This window comes from Larus michahellis, chromosome 3 (assembly GCF_964199755.1).
Source record: "Larus michahellis chromosome 3, bLarMic1.1, whole genome shotgun sequence".
Lineage (NCBI taxonomy): Eukaryota > Metazoa > Chordata > Aves > Charadriiformes > Laridae > Larus > Larus michahellis.
In genome coordinates this window covers 105,059,859-105,085,508 of record NC_133898.1, presented here as the reverse complement: position 1 = coordinate 105,085,508, position 25,650 = coordinate 105,059,859, and the positions used below count along the sequence as shown (strand labels likewise).

General features: G+C 37.7%; 1 protein-coding gene across 1 annotated transcript in view; it reads left to right on the top strand.

Moving 5' to 3' along the window:
* The window catches only part of FAM83B (family with sequence similarity 83 member B), a 57,247-nt gene extending 32,557 nt beyond the window's left edge, over window positions 1-24,690 (top strand). The window contains exons 3-5 of the mRNA XM_074581587.1: window positions 5,247-5,411; window positions 13,561-13,685; window positions 15,822-24,690. Of these exons, the coding sequence (XP_074437688.1) occupies window positions 5,247-5,411; window positions 13,561-13,685; window positions 15,822-18,180 (2,649 nt within the window). The 3' untranslated portion in view covers window positions 18,181-24,690. The remainder of the gene's footprint in view (window positions 1-5,246; window positions 5,412-13,560; window positions 13,686-15,821) is intronic.
* The last annotated feature ends 960 nt before the right edge of the window (window positions 24,691-25,650 follow it).

The following is a 25,650-nucleotide window of genomic DNA, read 5'->3' as shown; positions in this document are numbered from 1 at the left end:
GAAGGCCTTTCATTACAACTATGCCTTGATTTGAGTATATACCCATTAAAAGGGTTGATTTTGATGTCCTAAAACTGAGATATGAAGATTAAAATCCATTGATTTATCTTACCAAAATTCTTACCAACAGTAGGAGAAGTAAAGCTGAAAAACTGGTTTACTTCTCAGTATTCTTTATTTATAGTCTCTGTTTGTTTTCTTTAAGCGTCACATCGAAGTTTATAATTACTACAAAACATGGCAAAATTTGCTTGGATTTTGGCAATGATGGGAGCGGAGATCGCTGAATCATTCAGTTGCAGACTTGGTCAGTTGGAACGGACCTCAGGAAGTCTCCAGTCCAACCTCTTGCTTAAAACAGGGCTAGTGATAGGATCTGACCAGGTTGCTCAGGGCTTTATCCAGTTGGGTCTTGAAAACCTCCAAGGGTGGAGACTGAACAACCTCTCTGGGCAGCCTGCTCTGCTGCTGGGCTGTCCTTGTGGGAATAACTATATTCAGTCAGAACTGCTCTTGTTTCAGTTTGACCATTGTCTCTTGTCCTGCCCCCACTGTGAAGAACCTGGCTTCATCTCCTTGAGACCTTCCCTGTAAAGCACTGGGGACTGCTCTAAGATTCTCTGAAACCACCTTTGCCCTGGACTGAACAAGCCAAGCTCCTTCATGCACAAGTGTGCCAGCCCTGACCATCTTGCTGCCCCTCCCTGGACATGCTCCACAGAGGTTTAGTGATAGATGTATTTGTACTGTTGGGACTGGCCTGTCTATAGAACTGGGCTTCCTTCTATAGAAGCCTTTGAATGGAATTAGTTTCTGAAGGTAAGAACTATTTGAGCAAAGATAATGCATGTGAATGGGCCCAAACTAGCAACTCCTAGGAGCAACACCTGGCCCTACAACACTGATAGGTCAACAGAACCATCAGCTTCCATTTACAGTCTCATGATATCCAGTGTGGTGTCATGTCACCCACTGTGTACTGAAACTCCTGTTTTGCAAGAGTCTGCATAGTTTTGCAGGAAATTTCAGCTATAGCTGTTTATTTTAACCTTCAAAATAATGTGTGTCTGTCTTTCATGAATCTTGTCACAAGTATTTTGAGTAGGAGTGAGTAATTTCCTGAACTTGGAGATTATTAAAAACTTTTAAAGAATGAAAAGATCTTTGTGTTAAAATGATCTGGCACTTTAGAGATAATGAGTTTTTAAATGCCACTTTGCTCAATATTGTGCAAATTAAATAAAATGCATCAGCTTACCGAAAAAAGTGAGTTTTAAAATATTTGCATAAAAATAGTGCTATTCAACAAAATTATACTTTTCTGCCTATACTTAATTGTTTCTAAAATGTTAAATTAATGTGTGAAGCTTTACTTTTCTATTGGAAGCCATATTCTTGGTGTCAAGGTAGTAGTAAGAACAAAAGATTATGGCTGTATTGGTGCCTTCATTTAAGTTGATAACACTATCAGTTTTACTAGGAGTAATTTTGTGCTTCTTCTGTAAGGATGCCATTAAAACCAAACTTGAACCTTAAAAAGCATTCACCACTTTAAAAAAAGAATTTTCAGATAAGACGAAAATATTAGTAGTGACAATCTAAGATTATTTAAATTTAACTTGGGGGGAAGAAAACTAGTGTAAAAAATAATTTTCTGTGCTGGCTTCACATTCAGAACACTGTAATGTGTTCTTCTATTACCAAATCTGGTGGTGGTAGTTCACTCTCACTGTGCATAGTATCAGTCTTTCTGCTCCGTCAACTATTTTCTCCTCCCTGAAAGTATAAAATGTTTCATTACTCCCAGCTGAGGGTCATTTTTGATCAGGGTGATAATCAGTTTCTCAAGGTTTGGAAAGTTGTCCCAGAATTCCGGTGCTTTCAGCTGAAAACTGCTTCACCCATCTGGTATCCCCTGCCTGGTTGGATGGCCGTTGTATTTCCTATAAAACCATTGGTGCTTGCTTTTGAGAAGGCCTCTCCATTTTGGAAAACAAATCTGCTTTGGAAAGCAGATGGCGGTTTATAAGGAAGCCCACTGTACGACACTGGAGTGTTCTGCCTTGGAGGATTTTCTTGACACAAGGGATGGTGTTGTTACACGCAAAAGAAACAGAATTTGTGGAATAAGCAATTTTCTGACCTATTTTCTGCAATTTGAATTCTATTAGTTTCTTCTTCCTTGCTGGGTTTCATTGTTACGTGGCTGCTTCTTACAAGTACCAGTTTGGAAATTAGCTCTGCAATTGAGAAAACGAATGTAAAAACACAGTAGTGAAATCTTTTCTTCCGAAGTGATGCAGCACGTAACTAATCCTGCAGCTGTTATTACAGCTTTAATTAAAGATAGATAAACATTATAGAATACCTCTTTTGAAATAACTGCCTAGTCCTGGTTTCCTCAATTAATCAAAACCTGGGACCCCGAAAACCACGTTGGCTTTTTCTTTCTCCAAGCTCAATACTCCCTTCTGCTGCAAAGTAGGCAGATGTATAGGGAAATGTAACACACACGCATGCACACACCCCCTGCAAAAAAAAAAAAAAAAAAAAAAGAAAAAAAATTAAAGGAAGTTTAATATATTTAAAAGCGAGAATATTCTATGACATTTATGGAATACACTCTTTCTGCATCAAAATCTATAGTTTTTAATCAAACAACCAGTCTGATTTATAGAAATCGGGATACAGAAACAACCTTATCACTGTAAATGACTCTTTACTTATCAGTGTACATCATATGCATTGTTCAAATTTGGCACTCTTCTTCCTCCAGCAATTGAGCCTAATTATGTTTGTGTTGACTAGATTAATTGAGTGTCGCTAAGAGTGAATGGCCAGGCCAATGAGGGCATAAAACAAGAGTCATCTTTGGTTTCCAGGGAATGCAAAAACGGATGTCCCGTTGGTTGTTGGATCATGACTGTGGCTTTGCATACACGTCCTTAAATCTGGTGAGGATTTTTCAGCTAGCACAACCTTTAGGTTTCAAACTGTAATCCCTGTTCCAACTCTGGAGGTGACCCCTCCTTTTTCTTGCAAGACTACTTTGTTGCTTTGCAGAATTAACTCCAAAATTAATAAGCGAAATGGTTTAAGAAAATTCTACTAGTGAAGACAAAGAGGGTTTCCTTGTTTATCCCAAGTTACAAAATACCTGCATAGTAGTGCATGTGCATCCCTGGCACGCCACCAACTTACTGGCCTGGTTGCTTATGTGTTTTCACTCTAAAGACAAATATGGCCATTCTAGTCAGTGTTGGGTTTTAGTTTTTATTACTCATTCTTGTTGGTTGTTTTTTTTTTTTTCTGTATATTTCTGGTATATTAGTCTTTGCAACCACAGATGCTGCAGACAAATTAGCATGTTAGATATCTGCTATAGGAAAATGGTAGAATGATTTTTGAAGGCTGTGCTGTTGATTTTGAATATTTCATGTATTCATGTCAGTGTACGCTAATGAATCCATTCAGTATTTCTCTCTTACATTTAAATAGATCCTTGAATGTAATGAGCACTTATTTCTAAAAGATCTGAAGAAAAGGAGAGGTTAAGAAGAAATTGGGGAGTTCAGAGGGAGGGAGACACAGGCAATGAAGCAGAACTGTTTGAGAACAGACGTTCTTCTTTGGTCTTTTTACCTAACACACACTTGATCTGTCTTGGCAGATTTTTGCTCAGACATAAGTGAAACAAGACAGATGAATAAATGGGGTTGCCATGTTCAGTTAACGTTGTGTATCTCGGAAACAAGACTAAGCAGAAGGTGCAGTCTGAAAGCAATGAGGTCCTTAGAGTTAAGATAAACTTTTGTGGTTTTCCGTCTTTCCTTTCAAATTTAGATAAAGAAATATAATTTGTACTGTTAAAAATCAGATTTAGGTTTTATTTTCAGAAAGCCAATAAAATGAATGAGGTAGCGCAAGGGCATATTACCTAAGATTTTTGAAAGAATTTAATTATTTCATGCTATTCAGTTCCTCTCTGACTGGTGGATTTGTAAAGAGTCTCTTTCTTGCCAGGTAACACATTATCGTAAGGCCAAGTCCTTTCGTTTTTACTACTTCAGGAGCTCTCTTTTTACCTTTCCTAATGACATTGTTATTTTACTTTTATTTTTTGTAGGTCAGCTCTCATTAATATTTCTAATGGTTTAGGTACATGTTTGGCATAAGTGAGTCTTTTAGTTCTGAGCAGGTCAGATTCAAAAAGGAAATTCAGACGACTGACTGGAGGCATAACTTTTACTTACCAAATTTTGTGTGAGGTAAATGTTTCAGTTCTGAAATAAGAGGAGTGATTGTGACTTAACAGTTACACCATTAAAGTTGAGGTACAGATAGTTGATAGATTAGTGAAAATGGTGAAGCATACTCACTATCACCTGCTCTGATACCTGTGAAAGCCTTTATTTGATTTGAATTTGCACCTGAAACATCTCATTTGAACTTTCCATGAAGACTCTAGTGGGTAAGAATATTATCTTTAAAAGTTACACAGGTACCTGTTCTCCCTCTATTATTTCCTCTAACGCTTCAGTACTAGTTCTTCCCAAATTGCTCGTGATAGGTCAATAGTAAATCATCTCCAAAATACCATTAGCAGGACATTGCTTTTCCCAATTAGAAATACTTCCGTTATCCCCATAGGTTGAAGGGCATCAGTAGCTGGTGTTCAGCACTCTAATATTCTTGAACCAAGCTCTCACCAGCTGAAGAAGTTTCATCCCAGTAAGAAGCTGAATCAGTATGGATCCTGAAGTCCTTAGCTCGTACAGATTGTAAATGTCTTGCTTATTCACTCTTCAGACTTGAGAGAAGATGATGAAAGATGAACAAGCCCCTTGTACAAAAACATTATCTGTATTTTTTTAAGCACACTGCAGTTATATTTTGGTGGTTTAATTTTTTTCCATTGTATTTGTATTGTTGTTTCCCTTTCCCTTCTCATCCATTGGATTTCTTTTTCCTCATGTGACCAGTCGTTACACACACCCACAACACAACTTTTACCAGACTTTGGTACTTGTGACAAATGTCACACAAGCAATCACCTGACTTCTCAAAAAGAAGATCCACTGTTCTTGAAAAGCCTTCCAGGTTAAGTGGTCCCACATGGAAAATACTAGAACTTTTTAATGTGTAAAAAATATTGGTGTGTTAGCAGCCCAGTGCAAGCTTCAGTGAAGAGTTTTATATATATGTTTATACAATACAATAATTTGTGCCTTTTCTGTTTTATTCAGGTCATTGCCATTGTTATGGATATGTTTACAGATGTGGATATCTTTAGAGAAATCGTGGAGGCATCTGCCAGAGGGATTGCAGTGTACCTTCTGCTTGATGAGTCAAACTTCAGTCACTTTCTGAAAATGACAGAGAAACAAGGCTGTCAAGTTCAGAGGCTCAGGGTAAGGCTTCCTGTGTTTCTGTGCATGAACATTCAGTACTAATTCCTCCACAACCTACCAAAAAGGGACTATTATTCAAAACGTGATTATCTAATACTGCTTTTTCAAATTAACTAAGAGGTATAGATACGTCAGCTCTCAGCAGAACCTTCTCTACAAACATTTTTCTCTTTAGAAATACTGTTATTCTTTTCATCTGTCAAAACAAGAGTATTTGACAGAATTACACAATTACTTATAAAATAATTTTCCATTATTATCTATTTAAGAATACCACATTTTTTAAAAACTTAGCTCCTTTTCGCTTTCTCTTAATCTGCAAATAGAGTCATAAAGCTTATGTGAATTAATAAATTGCATACTTCATTTTATGATCTTTTTCTTTAAAGTTACTATTAAAATACTTTAAAAGGCCCAAGATTCTATTTTATTAGTTTTCCTGAAATCTATAGTATCATGTCTGTCTGCATCATGTGTTAGAATATTACTTTTATACATGAAATATGTAATTTTGTCCTCTAAGAAAGATAACAAGAAGACTAACGTTTACATTTTTTGCAAGATGTCCTATGCCACCCTGATATTTAACAGGGATTAGAATACAAACCATGAGCTGCACTGACCCGACATAAATGAATCATAAATACTTCTAGATTTACTGTACTGTAGATAGCACTGAAGAACTTCCCAGGATGTTGCCAGAGTTTCTTTGCAAAGCTCTGAGCCCTGCCTTGTCTGAACTTCATATAGTTCCATTTGCAATTCCTTTTTACTGTAACTAGTTAGGCTATATTTGCTCCTGGGAAAAATATTATGAAAGCTCTTCTTAGCAGCATGCATTTTAAGAACCCAGTCCAAAAATCAGATAGAGGTGTGGTGTATTTGTGAGGATAAAAAAAGCTTTTTGTTAGAATTTTGGAGCAAACTGGTATTTTATGCCAGTTTTTGCTCTGGAGTGTTCACTTAGGTCCAATTATTCCCACACCACTTTCCATGTTTGTTTCTTGTGTATGAGTGTGTGGGATTGCCCTCTGGTGGCCTAACACACAGAGCTATGGGAACTTTTGGAAAGAAAACATTAAAAATATGTTGTGGGCCTGTAAAGACTGGTCATGATTGCCTTCATGAAGTCAGTATTAGGCAATATTTCCATACTCTGTAACTTGAGATACCACCATTTGCTGATTGTTTGGGTTAACTATGCCATAGAGGTTGCCAAAAATGGTGCATGTCCTTTTATGGCATGAGTTTTATCCTCCCAAACTGAAAGAAATTAGGAGCATGCATTTCAAGTGATACCTCAAAACATGCCATAGTACGCATTTTCAAATTTATTCTGTGCAATGTGTATCTACAGCTGTTTCGAAAGCTTAACTTCTTTTGGGTGGGTTCGAAGTTGTCTTGTTAATATGGTTTTGTAGACCTACAGGCATTTATACTGTGGTTGAAAGAATTAACGTACATACATTAGAGTGGATTTTGTATGGATTAGCGTGGATTGGAGGGGTTTGGATTTGGCCACTTCAGTGACATTATGTATTGTATGTTTCTGTTTCGTAGTGATGGGAGAAATAAAATACATATTTACTCTGCAAGGTTTACTCAGACTACTTCAAGGTTTGTCAGAAAATGAAAAATATGTGCCAGACAGAGTTGTGTGCTGGGTTTCCAGTTTAGCTGGTAATAAAGCTGTTCAAATTAATGGTCTTCTCATCCAAGTGCTACTCCCAGTGACTGTTGCTCTGGGAATAGAAGCCTACTACTCCCACAGTAATTCTCCTGTGCCTTTCTTGAGGATGAAGAGAAACTGCTGGTGACTATGAAAGAACTTTGGGGAAGTTTTCTCCCTTTCTTTTTTTCCCATTGCCTCCACTTTCACAAAAAACAAACCATCTTTAAGGTTTTGTGCTCTCAGCTTTTGGTCCTCCCCTTCTGTTCAGTGAAGGCAGGAAGAGGACAGAGATGTATGGTTATGTTTCTTTTCCTCAGGAGCACTGGTCTCCTTATTCTCTGGCATGATTTGGTTCAGTCTTGTAGGAGTATGGCAGACGCTCCTCATGCCATGAACTCACGATGAGGAGTTTCTGTAAAGCTCTTCTGACTAAAACCCTACTCTGGCTCTTTTCCTTTTCCTTTGAATCAGTAAAAAAAAAGATGCAGTGATGAGCGAAACTGTATTTTTTAATTCAGATTTACAGTTCAGTAGTCTTCTGTGTGGAAAAAAAGAGGATTTCATTCATAAATCTACACTAAATGTCTGTGCAGACAGTTTTCCTCATCTGTAGTCTGACTGCATATCAGGGCATGTTTCCTCTTTATTGAAAGATGTAACTGAAAAAAATGAATAGGCTATACATTCTGTGATTATTTTGTAAATTCCGTATAGAAGAATATGAAATCAGGGCTTTACTAGGAGCTTTTTCAGTCTTTCCTACAGCGTTTCTTCTTGTGAGTTGGTTTTTACTTAATGTTCACCTTAACATCAGCAGTGGGATTCAATTCAAATAAACAATTCCTTTCGTATACTTTCCCATTTTGCTTTCCCCGATTTCATTCATCTGTTCCCTGACTGTCCTGCATTTTTCCTCAGTGAGTAACGTGTTTCTTTTTTTCTCCTCTACCTAAGGTTCTTTTGATTAACTTTGTCACTGGTCTGACTTGTTGTTCAGTCAGCAATTCCTTTGCATAGAAAGATGAAGAGTTGTTACAGATTCAGACTTTTTTCAGGTGATTTTTCAAAAACCAATAGCTAAATTTTTTTGAGAGATGCTTTTTTTCCCACCCCCGCCCCACCCCGCTACTGGCAGGTGCTGCAGCAAGCTATGAAATAGATTTGCAGTGCAAAATGCAGCACGGAGACAGCAGTCCCCAGTACCACCAGAATGCTCAATGCAGAACTTAATTTTGGATTAGAAACAGAGAGCCAAAGTAGGCAATGTCGTTTAATGCCCAAGAGGTCAACAAAGCTCCTCAGCTGATGGCAGATCTTCGTGTTTTATTTGATATGAGATGAGGCATGTGACAGAGGTTCCATGCTCTGCAGAAACCTGTTTTTACTTCTCTGGCAACGATGAAGAATCATCTTGCTACAGGAGGATCTTGAAAGCAATTTGAGAGCAACTGTTTATCCCCTGATACTCCTCTCAATATTTTTATTGAGTTGCAGGAATGAGAGAATAGAACCACTAATGAATTGATTTTACTTTCCTTTTGTGCAGTCTACTCACAGATATGCATGCTTAAATGCATAGAGACGCATACTAGGAGCTACTCTTGAGACCTGATTGCAGTCTGTTATTTCTCACCAGTTTTATCAAAATCACCAAAAGTTTTCCAGTACTTTCAAGCGTAAGTCAAGTTTGGTTATTAAATAGGTGTACAGCATGGTGTCATACCTGTGAGTAAAATTATGTGCTAAGGAACCCCAGGCTCCAGTGAAGTCATTGAGATTTTGTCTTCAGTGGTTGCTCCTTGGATCAGATTCAAATTCAGCATGGAATTGAACTTGAAAAATTGTTAGTATTTGTACAGCAACTACTACCTCTTGGTAAGAAGAGAGGCCTAGGATAATAAATAACCTTAGTAATGATGAACAATATGAGAAATGTGACTTTTTTTTCTTTAAAGCTGTTAGGATAAGTATTAGGTAGACATCCATTTTCTTTGTGCATATTCTTGACAGGAAGAACAGGGTGAGTAATTGAACACTGATAAAACCAGACTCAACAAATAAAAAGTGCTGAAGTGAAATGTTTGAGACCATTATATTCACTGTACTTATCTGTCACATTGGAGGGTTCTTACTGATGAAAATGAATGCGTAATGTTGGATTATACTTCAAAATTTTAAATCATGCTATGTGTCTCTCTCTGGGAAGAGAGTGGTGCAGTCATACATAAAGAGAGGAGTTAGAGCTTGTTTCCTGTTCGTCAGGTGGGTGCCATTTACCTGGGTAGCCCTGTTGGCCATCCTTAAAAACTGCAGCCACGGGATGTTTTAAACATCCCTGAGTATCCTACAACCTGGTCTTGAAGGAGGGAGAAGATCCTGTGTCTAGCTTCAAAAACCTCCTAAAACATCAAGTTCTTGATTAAATTAATCGTCCATATGCATCCATTAGCAGTCGCTGACAAAAAAGGTTACAGGGCCAGGCAGAATCATAGAATCATAGAATTGTCTAGGTTGGAAGGGACCTTTAAGATCATCAAGTCCAACCTTTAAAATCATCAAGTCCAGACTTTCTGTTTGACTCACTACGGGCAATCTTACATCCTTCTGTGTGTCCCATCGGGCGAGCTGGGATTCTTTGTGATATTTTACAGTTTGCCCATGATTTTCCTCTCTGGATTCATAAAGGAATTATTGCTTTACCCACAATGATGCATAACGCTTCTGCAGTGATCAGTGACACGCTACTGTTATCGGGGGAGTCCTGTAGCCTGAGGATGAAACCAAGTAGGAAGGTGAAGCCCAGCATTTCATACCAAATGGGGCTTGCAGTTCAGTATGTATCTATTTACTGCTTCTACTCCTAAGTGGAATGCATTGTTATTATATATCCTCAAATATTGTCTGTATTTTGAGCGGTTATTCAAAGTATGCATCCCTGGCACCTAATTAGAGGGTTTGAAGTAGATGAAGAATGCCTGATGAGCTGTGGAGGAAAAGGAAGTGTTATGTGAGAAGGGTGAGCATGATCTCTGGCACATGCCTTTGTGATGCTGCCATGTTCCGTCTGTGAGTGGATGACGTACCGAGACAGCGAATGAGTTGGCAGGATTGAGGAAGCAGGACAGAAAAGCTGCAGGAAGAATAATACTGAAGAGAAGGAAAAGAAAAAGGAGAACAGAGGAAGCAGTGACTATGATTTTTTTTTTTTAAAAACCAGCAATTTAATGTAAATTTTATTCCTTTTCTTTCGATATGCCTACTTGAAGTTGTATTTCAACTTACGAGTACCTAAGGCAAAGCTTTTTTTATATAGTATGGTAATTTGCAAGCCATTAGCCTTGCTTGTGCCTCCAGCATTCCAGATTCCCAAGTGACATCCTGTCCAATACCAATCAGGCCTTATCTCAGTAAGATTTGATGTGTTCAACTGGCATGTCTTTAGGCCAGCATTACTTGTTATGGTGTTTTGGAAATGTATAAGCTGCCCCTCAAGTTACCTTTTTCAAATTGTGACGACATAAATATAATTTAATATAGTTAAATATAAATCTGACATACAAATATAATTACATGGTATATAAAATTGGGTAAAACAGTCATTGAAGTAAATGTGAATTTTATGACTAATTCACAAAATTTTATTTTATAGTAAATAAGGGTATGCTATTCTAATAATCTTTAGAACGGCTAAATTCCAGTATTTTCTTTTTCAGGAATTACTTTTCCCACACTATTTCACTTTCAAATAAAAGTTTTTTATTAAATTACTTTTACTTAAAGCTTGAGTAGCTGCTGGAGAAACAATAATTTCCTTCAGTGGGATTGGCTTGTTCAAAGTTCAGTAAAAACTGTACTGGAAAGTGGGAAAATTGACTTTCATTGATAAGAAAACTTCTAATCAGAGTGCAGAATACTTGAAAGACACAATGCTAGATTGTCAAAAAGTGGTTAGCAGGTAGAGATGCAAAATTATGTTAACCTCCCATTCAGTAATGCAAACCGGGTTGTTACTGTTACTGATTGGTTTTCACCTGTTTCTGAAAATAGCCCTAAGCATCCACCTGTATTTTCATTTTTAAAATTTTTACCTTTTAAAATTTTACAGCACTTCTAGATGATACCTCTTTTATTTAATCAATTTGATATGCCAAATTAAGAGATAAAGTTTATGGTTTATGTTTCTAGTACATTTGCAAAACAGTTAGGTCACAAACAAAAATAATTTTAAATGCTGTCTTTGTACATTTTAACCGAGTTGCATTTTTGTTCAAACACAGCTTGACAAAAATGCTAAGTAAAAACTCACCTAATAAATAACTTAAAGAACTTGGGTAGCTTGAGTAAAACCATAATTGCTGGCTCAGCAGCTTTTAAGTGTAACTCCTACTTCTTTGATTTGATTTTTCTTTTGATAAAAGTTTTAAGATGCCAACAATGAAATATATAGTGATGAATAAAGCATGTGTTATTTGGAAATGTGCTTTCATTTTATGGAGATTTTCTCCTAATTTTTTGAAATTTCTGTTTGGAAATATAAGGTTCATTGGACTGTAGTAGACACTATGTCATTAAAAATCCTACAACCTTCATCTGTTAGAGCTTTCTATGTTTTAGGTAAATGCGTAAGTGCTGCCATAGACAATAAAGGTTTATGTATTGCAAATTCAGTCATACTTTATAGACTGGAGTCTTAAATGCTTTTGTAAGTTTAAACACCTCTACAGCTTCCTGAGGAGGGGAAGTGGAGAGGGAGCTGCCAATCTCTTCTCCCTGGTATCCAGTGACAGGACGTGCGGGAATGGTTCAAAACTGCACCAGGGGAGGTCTAGATGGGGCATTTCTGTACCCAGAGGATGGTCAAACACTGGACCAAGCTTCCTAGAGAGCTGGTCGATGCCCCAAGCCTGTTAGTGTTTAAGAGGCATTTGGACAATACCCTTAACAATATGCTTTAGCTTTGGGTCAGCACTGAGTTGGTCAGGCAGTTGGACTAGATGATTGTTATCAGTTCCTTCAAACTGAAATAGTCTATTTATCTATTCTATTCTATTCTATTCTATTCTATTCTATTCTATTCTATTCTATTATTTGTTTTGTCCCCCTGATTTTGCTGAATTTACCTGTACACAATCTTAATTCATTTTGCTTCAAGAACAGCCCTAATCTATCTGTATCTGGCCTTTACAGAGAACGTCTGCTGTGATTTTCAACCTGTCCTTATAGCAGTCACATGAAGCAAAACATTCCTCTGTACTAACATGTCTTATATTCCACTATTTCCGTATACACAGTCTATGTAATAATCATATAGATTCTGTTTTCTTACTGACGGTGCTAAACTACGGATTTCACTCCCACTGGGATACTTCTAAATTACCACAAATTAGCATTGCTGAAACAAATATTGCAAGGCTAGAAACTACAGTAAATATTGTGATCATTCACAGCTATATTCCATGCTATTTTTATGTCTTGTAAAGCATTTTGTAGCTCACAGCCACATGAGGTAGATGCTGTAGGTTGGTTTGCGTTGAATATAAATTTTATTTTTTCTATAAATAAGCGCCTTTCTGTGACAATTTCTGATAAATGCATCTTGATTTTTTTCCCTACATCCATGTAAGAACTTTTTGAAAATTATTATTAGTACAGTCCACAAGGTGTTGTGGCACTTCTTTTGAATTATTTTATTTTTACGAGCTTAAAAAAACAAGTAGAGAGAGGAAAAAAAAAAGAGACACTGAATCAATTTCATCCACAGCCTGGGAAAAATATTTACCACATTTTTGACATCCAACATGGAAAATTTCCCAAGTGCAGTTTACTGAGTTTGCATTAAGTAAAACATAAATCTTCTTAATAGAATTCAAACCTAACTGCTGTGTAGAGTTTGTGCTGTGATAGCATCTCTGAATTTAGAAATGTGATTGATCCCCTGGTGCAAAGCTGATTGAGAAATCTTAGTGATGGTAAAACTGCAAGGGATTCTGGCGCCAGGTGGATTCAATGGATCATCTTAGAGTGGGGTATCTGTGTTTGTAGATAAAGCAGCCTTACTCAATGATAAGAAAAGAGATCCTGGCTCTTTAGGTGCTGTCTCTGATTACCTGAGATGCTTGGAAAACTTCTAAATATTGTACACCAGATGATAAAAATAATTATTTTTTTACAGTACAAAACCTCTTTCTCTTGTTGAAGACTTCTTGTGCCAGAACCTCATTTCTGGGAGTGGTGGCTATGGAAGAGGAGAATTTAATTTTCTGTGGCCTTGGGAATCTCGTCAGTCTTTAAGAAAAATCAATAACTTGCCATTTTGTGTCCCTAGGGGACAAGTTTGATCAGAGTTTACTTCCCTGCAGAGTTTATTAATATGCAACAATATAACTCTTCTCCTACTATACCTCTGTCTTTTAAACCCCTGGATGCTAAATATGGAATATAGTATACCAATTAAAGTATTTCAATTGTCTTTTTCAGAACATGAGGGTGCGGACAGTAAAAGGACAAGATTACTATTCTAAAACAGGAGCAAAATTCCATGGAAAAATGGAACAAAAATTTATTCTTGTTGACTGCAAGAAAGTCATATATGGTTCTTACAGGTAAGATGAGTCACTGAGGTGTCCATAGAAAACCTACCATCTCAGTAGTTCTCCTACTGCGAATTTGTTTCTGTGTCTGAAAATTCTGCCAGGGAACTCCATGGGCAAATTTTATTATCTTTTCTGTAATTTAACAAGTTATGATAGATACTTATTGCTAACCAGCCTAACATGGAGCCCCATTTTGAGATACTCACAAATAAGAAATAAAGGATATAGCTTTTGCTACAGATGAAGACTTGCTAAAAAAAAATGTTGATTTGTCTTATATTGTCTGAATTATTCTTGTTTAACATTCACTTCAGGAAAGGCTGTCAAAATTATTTTATAAGCTCTCTTGGATAGTTCCTCCTCGCAATAATCTTCTAAACCGAACATTATAGACCTATTCTATGGCACTCCGTAGTGTATCATGGTCAAATTCAGAATGGCTCAAGTTAAGTTGACATAGTCTCTCATTATATTTGGTTACGTTTCTTTATTCTACTTTCCATTTAATTTCCAGTCTGTGCGTGCAAAACATAGGCTGGAGGAACTTGTAGCCTTGCAGAGCTGGGGAAAAAAAAAAACAAAACAAAACAAAACAACAAAATTAAAGCAGGGACAGCTTTATCTCACACGTTGTTAAATATTTTCCTGCTTTTCATGCTACACATCTCTCCTTTGGCCTACTGAATTAGTTTCTGCCAAGGTAGTGCCTAGGTGCCAGATCCATTAGATAGATTTCCACCACTGTAGGCTTTCAAAAATCTGGGTTTTTATTTCCTCTGAGACTCGGCCAGCCCCAGTTCAGAGTGATGTATATAAATGGTAGCGAGGTAAGTGACAAGTTCATAAATGAATCAGTGTAAGAGAGTCTAGGGAGATTTTGCCTGCTTTGACATCTACACACAGTGCCGGAGTCTGTGAGAATGTGATAGTTTTTCTCATTTCGTTTTGAAAAATAACAGTGCTTTAAGACCTAGCACCACAGGGGCTGGAATCATCAATTTCTGTAAAAATTAAGCTTGTTTTATAAAATAATCCAGTGATTCATAACAGGAAAGACGAGTCTTTCTGAATTCCTGTTCTCTGAACTCAATTTAAAGTTTAGGGGTTTTTCAAATATTAAAAAATATATTATTCTTAGTTGTGAAAATAAATAGGAAAAACTTATGCATCATGATTTGATTTAATCTCATCACGCTATTATTTCCTGAAAAATACAAAACTAACAAAACAAATAAAAGGAAATCAGTAAGCTATTTACATGAATACAATAAGCATATTTTTTAACAGACAGAAGACAAACGCAAATAAAATAAGTTCATTAATTTTTTCACTTTTTTTTCATGAAAATAGGATTGCAAAACGGGTTTTTTTTCCTTGTTGTAATCTACAAATTGCATGCTTTCGACACCATGCTATGAGGCTTGTTGAAACATCCTTAATGTAGATGTTAATGTTTTTTATCCCATTCTGCAGCTGTAAAGTAGCTATAGATACTTAGTTTTGAGCATGTGTTCAGCCTTTCTAAGTACAATAGAAAAAAGGAAAATTTCCTTCATCAGTATATCATCACTTCAATTAAAAGAAATGTTCATATCCGATCTGCTGTGCATAGTAGAAAATGTAAACTTTTTAACAATTCTGAGGTGCATTTTTCTGAAAATGTGTTTAGAGTGAAGTACATTCAGAACTGTTGAAGCAGTTCTGCATATTATTTCAAATGTATTTGTTTCACAACATAACCACACATTAACAGTCTCTGACTCAGTGGCTCTAGTCAATCCTGGCTTAGTCTTTGTAGAGGTAATTTTGTGCCGTTAGGTGTTTGTACTTCACTGTTCTACGTTTGTGAATACTTTTTTGCAATATCCACCTTTTATAAGGGCAATTAAGTAGTTATAGACTAATTCCTGCTCCCACTGAAAGCAGTGGAGAGTCTCCAACTGAGTTCGATTGGTATTACCTTCCCAATCCAAATTACATGAATCATGCCTACAATTTATTTATTTATTTAGAAAGTATTTGTGCAAAACCCAGGTTTGTGTGAAAGCTTTCTTATCAGGAAGGACCAGTGTAATATCGGGAAGGACCAGTGTAATATGTTAGTTCAACAGAACTGTTTCTAATGGTCATTTGTTCTTCTTTCAGCTTTATGTGGTCATTTGAAAAAACCAACCTCAGCATGGTTCAAGTTATCACAGGACAGCTCGTTGAATCCTTTGATGAAGAGTTCAGGACACTGTATGCCCGTTCTTCTGTTCCTAGTTCATTTGCTCCAGAATTAGTGCGGGTCAACAGTCGCAGGACGCTCTGGGATAATGATACGTACCAACACTCGGTGTCTTCCTTGGCTTCAGTTTCTAGCCAAAGAAACCTCTTCGGTAGGCAAGAAAAGGTTCACAATATAGATCCTATTTGTTGGAAAACTCGTGGAAGATACGCAGTAAATGAAATAGATAAATATGGGTTGAGAAATCAAGCCTATAATAAACAACCATTTCATCCAGGTTTTAATATGCAAAATTCAATCCAGCAGTATCAACCTAGTGAAAAAAATGAGCACTGGAAGAGGCATAGTTATGCTGGGGAGAAGCCAGAAAGGACACCTTACCTATTGCTCAACAGGGCTATTAATAGAGCCAACAATCCATCAAATACTTGGAAAATGACATCTGATACCCTTAGTATTGTTTCTTCATTACGAGGAGGATATGCAAATAACTACAATACACCCCAGCAAAGTTTTGCCGATCAGTTTGCACGACCAAAGGTAAATCTTGCAGAAAGAAACTCAATTGTACGGAGGTCTTTTAATGGGACAGATAATCATATCCGCCATCTGCAGCAAAGGATGCCGACCCTCGAACACACAACAAAATCATTCCTACGTAACTGGCGAATTAAGTCATATTTGAATGATCAATCGGATTATCCAGTAGAGTCTAATGGGTCGGCCTTGGGTGACAGATATGATAGCTATGACACAGCTGAAAATATTAAAGCTCATGCGCTGTATTCTCACTCTCGCTTACGATCATCACTGGTGTTTCAGCCAACTTTACCTGAACAGCAGGAAGTGAGCAGCTGTGCAAGTTCTTCAAATTCAACTATAATTGGGTCAGAGGGAAGTGCAACACCTAAAGGGACATCTAATCATGCTCCAAGTGTGGAAAATGGAACAGATAATATTTTAGAAGAGCTTAACACAAACGTCCCACTTAAATCAGATGCACCAAAAAACCACAGAATTCATATTGCAGACAACACGAAACCTACTGTAAATTCCAATGCAACAGGCGACTCATCTCTCTACTTGTACACAACACTGTGTGCAGACAAGCATGCAGAAAATTTGAAGAACATTCAAAATGAAAATATGCTAAAAAGGAGAAGTTTTCCCATGTTTAATTCGAAGTCCATACTAGACCCTGGTGCCAACAAACATGCATCCAGTTATGTTTACAGCACATTGACTAGGCATAGACTTAAGCAGCCAGTTAGTCCAAAACTTCCAGAAGACACGCTGAAGAGCTCTAAAAGTTTGCACAATGTAACCAACCACTTGCCACAGGAGGAAAAGAACCTTAAAGGAGAGCTAAAGAGCCCAACTGCTAGCAAGGCAATCTCTATGGCGGCCCTCACTGAAGCTAGCAAAGAGGAGTCTTGTAAGGATTGCACATCAAAGAAAGAAAGTAAGAGTTCCCCAAGTTTTCTAAAGAAAGGATCCCAGAAATTGCGGTCACTTCTTAATCTCACACCAGACAAGAAGGAAAACTTGTCAAAAAACAAAGGTACTGCCTTTTACAGAATGTGTAGTAGTTCTGATACATTGGTTTCTGAAGAAGAGAATCAAAAACCGAAGATTTCTGAGAATAAGACAGATTCTTCCCCAAGGAGAAAGAGAAACACATCATCAAATTCTCAAGGTAGCTTGAACAGAAGTAAAGAAGATGTCACTGGGAGCCCCAAAAAGTCTCCAAAGTCTCCGAAGTCACCAAAACCTCAAAAACCTCCCTCTGATGAAAGCAATAAAAAGTGCCCTCTCTTGTGCCCCCTTGAAAGTAAGTTCATAGAAACTGCAGGAGATGCATCTACCCCAAGATTTAATACAGAACAGATTCAGTATCAAGACGTAAAGGAAATCACCACAAACACTACTCCCGAAAGTGCCCCTGTTTCTGCTCTTCAAAGAGCAAGTTCAGTGACACCACAGCTGGCAAGCTCAAAACGCCAAGAGGAGCTAAGATCTCGTTTGAGTGAAAGGCGTGTTTATAGTCGCTTTGAGCCATTCTGTAAGATGGAAAATGCTAGCCAACCTGCAGGAAATGCACCCAACAGCAGTTCACATCTCTCAGATATCAAAAGCAAGACCTTAGGGAATAATTACGGCAGGAGTAATCACATGGTCGGATACAACTCAACTGCTTACCATCCATTGCAGCCTAATGAAAATAAGCTGAGAGGCTTTATGCAAAAGTTTGGAAACTTCCTACACAAAAACAAGTAAAACTTTTCCTACACAAAAACAAGTAGCAAAGCTGGACATAATCTTAACTGGACAAGACTGATGGGCAACTTTTGTAGAGCTTACTTGGGTTTCTTCGTGGGTCTAGCACATTGGAATAAATGTACATATTTTTACATAATTATGCTAGAATTATTATACTTAAGTCTTTACAGAGAATCTGTGTCCAGAAGATGCCTCAAGGGAGTTGTTTATAGTGTTTATATTGTAAGATTAATTTTATACATTTTCCTTGTGAAGAAAGTATGTACTAGCATATTGTAAGATTAAGTGTGGGGAAAAAAAGATGGAGGATGTTTTTAAACTTCAAATAATACTGCTTCCAAAGATCTTCCCTTTAAAAATAGGATAGCACTAGGAATAGTGGCTTGCATTTTTTCAGCATTTATGTACATTTTCAAACGATAAACACAAATGTTAATGCATTGCATGTTACTTATCTTTAATTTTTCAGAACCTCTTTTAGGCTTCATCTTGTTAATAATTTACCCCATAGCATCTATCGAACTGTTTGGGCAGCAGATGGATCTATCTTACTTTATTGAATTTTCCATGTAATATGATATTTTTCTAAAGTATTTGGCACACAGATCTTAAAGTGACCTTAACCTGAGCTTTCACAGACTTGTTTACATGGTTAAACTAGTGTGAACGTAGGATGAACCCTAAAAAAAGTATTTCTAAAAAAGGTGCCTTGAACATAACTTACAACTAGTTTAAATTTCAATGGGTTAATTGCATTTGTATAACATGCCAGTATTCTGTAATGTATTCTAAAAATAGCTTTTTGTTATGTTTTTCTATTTGGTATTTCAAAAAAAAAAAATTTTCCGTGGACTTCCATTTCTCAGGTAAGTTTTTGAGTCTCACATGCAACAGTCTGTTTTAAAAGTTGCCAGATATATTTGCAACTCTGACTTTAATAACCTAGTTTTTAAAATAAGGTTGCAAGTGCTTAGACTAGGCATGTGAGGAAGATTGCAAGCTCAACCCTGCAATGCTGCCTTATGTCCGGATGAGTATTACAAGGCCAGGAGCAATTAGGCATCTAAAAATGAGATTTGTTACAGTCACCACGACAAACAATAAAGCACCTCTGCTAAGCCAAAGAAAGTAGCAGGGAAGGGTGATAGTAGCAAGGGTTTAACCTTAATGAAGGTATTTAGGCACCTAACTGCAGTCTAAGGGACACATTTTTGTGCATCCAAGCCTCTCAGTCATCAAAAATGTCCTGCTATTAAGTGCCTATGCCAGGTTAGTGCTTACAAAAGACACAGGCAGGGTGTTTGGGCAGCAGCATGCCATCCACTTCTCGTCTGCAATGTGCAGCCAGAACATCCAGCTGGCTCACACCCTCCTGAATGTGGAGTTTGTCTTTTAGGAGAATGCCATAACCGTTTAGCTGCAAGATGCTCTGCAACAGTTTTGTTCCAAAGTCAGAAATTTGGGAGAATTCATTGCTGAAGGCTTATAATCCTTACACACAGTCTTCATGTTTCAGGTGCATGTTTTAGGAGACCACTTCACTCTTAGATCTGAAAGGTCCTACAGCATTCTATGGAGGACTCCCACTAGGAAGGACTTGGCTTTATTCTTTCAAAAGAAAAACCACAAAGGCATTTCATGCACCAGCTAGATTGAGTTCATTTGTCTCTTCTACCTGTGGCCCTGGGAAGAGATTTGTTTATAGAATCATAGAATTATAGAATCACAGAATGTGCTGGGTTGGAAGGGACCTTTTAAGGTCATCTAGTCCAACCCCCCTGCAGTAAGGAGGGACATCTTTAACTAGATCAGATGGAAATCTACTTCTCACCAAGAATCTGCTCTGGCTCCTGTGAACTCACCATAGTTATTGTCAGTGATTTCAGTGAAGCAGTGACGGCTTTTTGTTCAAACTGTTTCTCAGGCAACCTTATTAGGTTGATGCGTCGTAGCAGTAACTCTTTCGCAGTGGGGATGGTATTTATTCATCAGAGTGGCAAAGTCTCGCATCTCACTCCTCTGCTGAAAGTTTCAGTCTCCCCATCACCTGTGACCATAGGAAAGACTTTATGAATTTCTTGATGAACGCAGGTCACTTTGTTCACAAGAGGAAACGGCTTCAGGTTGCGCCAGGAGAGGTTTAGACTGGATATTAGGAAAAATTTTTACACTGAAAGTGTTATCAAGCATTGGAACAGGCTGCCCAGGGAAATGGTTGAGGCACCATCCCTGGAGGTATTTAAAAGATGGGTAGACATGGTGCTTAGAGATATGGGTTAGTGATGGGTTTTGTCAGAGCTAGGTTGATGTTTGGACTAGATGATCTGAAAGTTCCCTTCCAACCTAGGCGATTCTATGATTTATGCTGAAATATTCTGTTCTAACAAAGGTAGAATTTTCAGACCCAAGGAGTGTCTCCTTAGTGCTCCAGGTACATTTTCAGTATAGGCACAACATACTTCCACAGCTACACAGCAAACAGCAATGCAATACTGTACTTTTTATAACTCTAAATATTTTTTAGCAGGGCAGACAGATATTCAGGATGGTGCATGAATTTACAGTGCAGCAAAGGAACTTAATCAAGATGCAGGTGGTGCTAAAAACAGTGTGGGTAGTTTTTGGGAGGATCTTTAGTTTTTCCTTTTACTCTTACGAGCTCTGACATAGACTTGTAGGCAGTACTATCTTTGGGAAGGAAATGAGAGAGGAAGAAAAAGGGTCTTGGGGCAAGTTTTGAAGTGACAGTGCTCTTCATTTTGTAGTAAACTTTGAGAAATCTGTTTTGATACAGTTTGGAGATATTTTACTGTATTTTTCAAAGCAGATTGCTAATTAGAGAGTCCTGAGAAGGCAGATATTTTAGTTTACCAAGTCAGCTATGTTTATAGGTATATCCTGCTATTTTGTACCTACACTTAAGAGCCTTCAGTGAAGAGCCTGCTCATAGACTTAATAATGCAAAACAGTAATCACAGTAGAACTAGCTTTTTTTTCCATTTTCAGATCTCTCCTCAGAGTCCCCACATAGGAATGTTGCTACATTAAGGCCTGATCCAAGCAAGGTTGATTGAAATGAATGCAACAGACCACCACAGACCCCAGTGGAAGTAGGATCAGGCAGTTAATGTACTGACACCATTATTTTCGAATTGTTGCAAGACCGAATGCTGTTTGGGGGCTCTGATACTATGGGAAGAGCATCCCAATGCCCTGCCTGCAGCTGTGGTTGGGAAGGTGGGGAGCACACTGGGGAGCTCCACAGGTGGTGCAAGGACTGTTATTTTCTTCCCTCCAGAATTGTGTGTTAAAGGTGGGAAAACAATGCTTATCCAGTCCTGTCTGATTTGCCTCATGTCTCTGTGGGAACCTAGCTGTTTCACAAAGTAGAAAGGAAAATATGGGAAAAAAGAAAGATACTCGCTCTTTGCATCAGCAAAGGGATATGTGCAATTTTGGAGTTTCTCTTTTTGAACTTCCATTTCCCAAAGCTTGTCATGGTGTTTCTGCTTTTCCAAGGAGATGCAAGGTGTCCTAAACGCGCTCTGCACATTGCAAGTGTGTTACACCCCGCGCACACCCAGTGCACTCCCAGTTTTGTAAGGCCGTGAAGTAACAGCTGTTACCATGCAGGATGGTCATTTGGCCAAATGGCTTAGGAGTTTTGAAACCCCTTAAAGATGACGTGTCGTTTCCACATTAAATAAAACTCCATCAGCACTGTAATAGGTCTGGTAGGGTGGCCGTGCAAAAGCCGATCAGAGTTACGCAGTGCTGAGCGTGGCCCTTGGGAGCACCATCGGCAGCAGAGGACGGAGCAGATTTCTGAGAGATACGGGCTCCTCATGCGGTACTCATTCAATTCACATCGTAAATAAACCACCCCTACATACGGTCATAATACCCGGTGAATAAATTGCTTAATTTCTTCAGCCTTGCAGTAAACAATTCTTACCACCTCTCAGATTGCAAAATGTTGGTTGTTCTCTTATGAATGAGCTTGCACTGCGTTCTTTATTCATGGTGACAACCATGAGCTAGATGTAAAGAAAGGTTAAAAATTAAGAAAAATTAGATTTCCAGCTGTCTGACACATGAGGGTAGTAGTATTTATTACAAACATTGAGAGAAACAAAAAGCTTATCAGGTAATAGGTGTTTGTGCATTGATAGGTAAAAAATCACTGTTCAAAGAAAAAACTGGTAGATTATTTTTCAGCTTTCTGAAATGTATTAGGAAATGTTGTGGTTTATATATGAAGTTATAACAGAAATAATACCAAAATCTGTTGCAAGACAATGTAAAAATAAAATTTAAAATGGCCCCACTAAGCTGTATGATAAATATATTTTTGTTGTTGTTGTTGTTTGTAGCATTATATGGGATAAGCTGTACAGCCAACAAGTAGCTTTTCAGCTGTGTAATGCAGAGAGATCAGTATGGTTACTGTGGTACTTATTGTAATTTATTCCCCATATCAATATTGTATGCACAGTACAGCAGTTGGTGGGTTTGTTGTTTTTTTTCAGTTTGTTTTCATTTAAGTCAGGAGAGTTAGAGCAACATGAAGCTGCAGTAGTTCACGGGTAATTGAGACACGTTACTGCAATTCTGTCTTTGAGGCATGAGTCTCAAAGCTCTTTGAGCATGAGTACATATTCCATTAGCACCCCGGTGACAAGAGAGGAGACTGCAGCGCTCAGAAGGCCGTCTTGCCATTTCATTCTTTATTTCACACAGGTGCTTACAGGTACCTTGGTACCTTTCTATAGGGTCTGAAATTTTTCATCATTTTCAACTCAAAACTAAGAGTTAACAGTTAGGTCTCCTTTTTTCACATTTTGACGTGATGCCCAAGACACGTTGGATGTTCTGAGAACTGTTTTCTGTGTTGAGAAGCGGGATGGAAGAAAACATTTGCTCTTGGACAGTTCAGAACAGAGCTGCTTTGCTGTTAAGCAAAGACAGTAGTGCGGGTTTCTGCTTTGGTGGCGTTGACTAGTGAAGTTTTCAGCCCCTTAACCGCCTTCTTGCTCAGACTGATGTTCCCCCCTCCAGGTCAGTATTCAAAAGCAATTTTCATATATGTAACACCTTAAAAAGTGGTCAAGTCCTATTTCTAAAAAGCTAGGGGGATATAGGGAGCGACATTCCCAAATCATTTTTTTTGTGTATCTTGAAAGTATCTTTGCGTATTTCTGGAAGAGAATCTGGTTTACTAAAAATGACTGGACATCCCTTCAGAAGAAGCTGCTGTGAAGACTCTGCATTTTCCTCCCACCACATGTGTTGCACTAACTAAAAATTCAATGGAAAAGTGCAAAAGATAGTTGGAGGGAAAAATAATTGTTTCTGATAAAAGGTCCGTGATACATATTTATTTTGATAGTGTTGCTTCCATATGTAATGACATGTGGCGAAAAATGGCTTCTTTTCTCTCCAAAACAGACAAAATTTATGACAGTTGAAGTAGAAATATTTTAAAGCCGAAGCACCGGTGCCAATATTTTATTGTGTTTGTGAAATAAATGCTACTCATTTATTAGAATTCAAATACAGGACTTTTATATGTCTGTTGTACATTGTCTGTTCTTGCCTCATTTACCAATCAACATGCTCAAAATTCAGACTGATTTTCTGCAGCTTCCCAAGCCCTTGAATAATACTCTGAAGAACCGAAACAACTAGGCATAAAGCACACATTTCACTTTTTAAACTAGGCAGTCCCTGGATAAAGCATAACACCAGGCATATGTGTTTTGTTAGATTTTGTTGTAGTCCAAATCTCAGTGTAGTCTTACTGATGTGTTTCGGGAAACTGTTGAATATGCGGTTTCATGGTTCCCATTGGGCCATGTCTAATTTTGACCCATGGCAACACCGTATTTTGACGTCATGTCTGGCATGTTTCTTCCAAATGTCACATATGCTGGTGTTAAAATATCATTATTCTGGTTTGAGCGTTTAGATCAATCTTCCTTAGTGCAGGGTCTGTGGATCCTTGGTGATCCATAAGATTTCAAAAGGTGACATAGAAGTGAATTCAGGTGACTAAAAAACCGCAACCAGACAAAACAGAAACGCATTTGTGCATATTTCCACATACAACAAAGGAAGAAAGTAAAACCAGAAGATGAAGTGATACGTGAACATTCATAATGTACTTTTTACCAGTTGAAAATGAAAGTTGGTACACCAATGCTGCAGGAAAAAAAAGTAATAATCAAGTCTTCTTTGATTAACAAAAGCTGAGAAACACTGATCTAGATGATACAAAACAGGCGTAAGAGGTGCTACGACCACACAAGACCCAGAATAGATATTACTGGGTAATTTTTGAGGAAAAAAAAAAAAAAGGAATTCCATCAAGTTGGTTTCAGTACTGACAGGTGTAAAAGACTGTGCTGGTTTCATTAAAAATTTTTACTTGACATATAAATCCTTTTCTCAGATGGAATTCCTGGGTTACATAGCAGCTATGTTATGGATATACTGTGTATGTACAGATACAAACCAAAAATTGTCTTGAAATAATTTATTACTTTTATTTTTTACCAAATAAAATGTTTCTTTTAAAGCTCAGCTCATTCCCGAGTTCTTGTTTTCACTGGCTTATATTGTTACTAACATTTTTCATTTCAAAGTTTAGAACATCTTTTTAAAGGACGCGGACATCAGATGTGTTGAGTGAAATGTTGTAAATCGAGGTCTCAAAGCTGCTTTGTGGTAGCATCACTGTTCACCCATCTGCTGCGTCTTCTATGGGACCAACGCTCCACTCCAACAACAGAGAAAGGACCAAAGCCGACATCACCGTCACGTAAAATTTCTGGAATAAAGTATAGGTAGCAATAAGCTGGATCAAAAGTTAAACAGGGTAAGTTCAACTATGTTATCATCCCATATTTACTTTCAGAGCCTTGTATCAATTCCTTGCTCTGACACCTGGATTTGTTTGCCCTCCTGATAATTCTGCCTCGCTAGTGACATCAGGTTCAATAGTCTGCTCTGTGTCCTCCTTCCATCTCCACCTTAATTTCCTCCTTCCTATTTACGCGAAACACCCTTCAGAAATCTCTTTGCCTACTTCTTGTCTTGTATTGGAAAAAAAAATCTCTTCCATCACATTGCTTGAGAGAATTCGCTTCAGACACCTCCACGCATGAGTGTGTGCTGCTACTGAATGGCTAATGAGAAATTGATTTTGAATCCCGAATATTTGCTCGGTGCCTTTGAAAAACCACTAGGAAACATAGTAGCCTTTCTGAACATCTTACAGTCTGTATTTACAGTCTATGTTTACAGTCTATATTACAGTCTGAATGTTTTACAGTCATTAAGTATATATATTAGACTTAACAAAGGAAGGCAATGAAGAGGAAGAGAGGAAGTGAAAAGTTAAAAAGACAAAGGTTATAAACCAGTGAGGTGGTTACTCAGTTACCACGTATGAAAACTTTGAGGGTT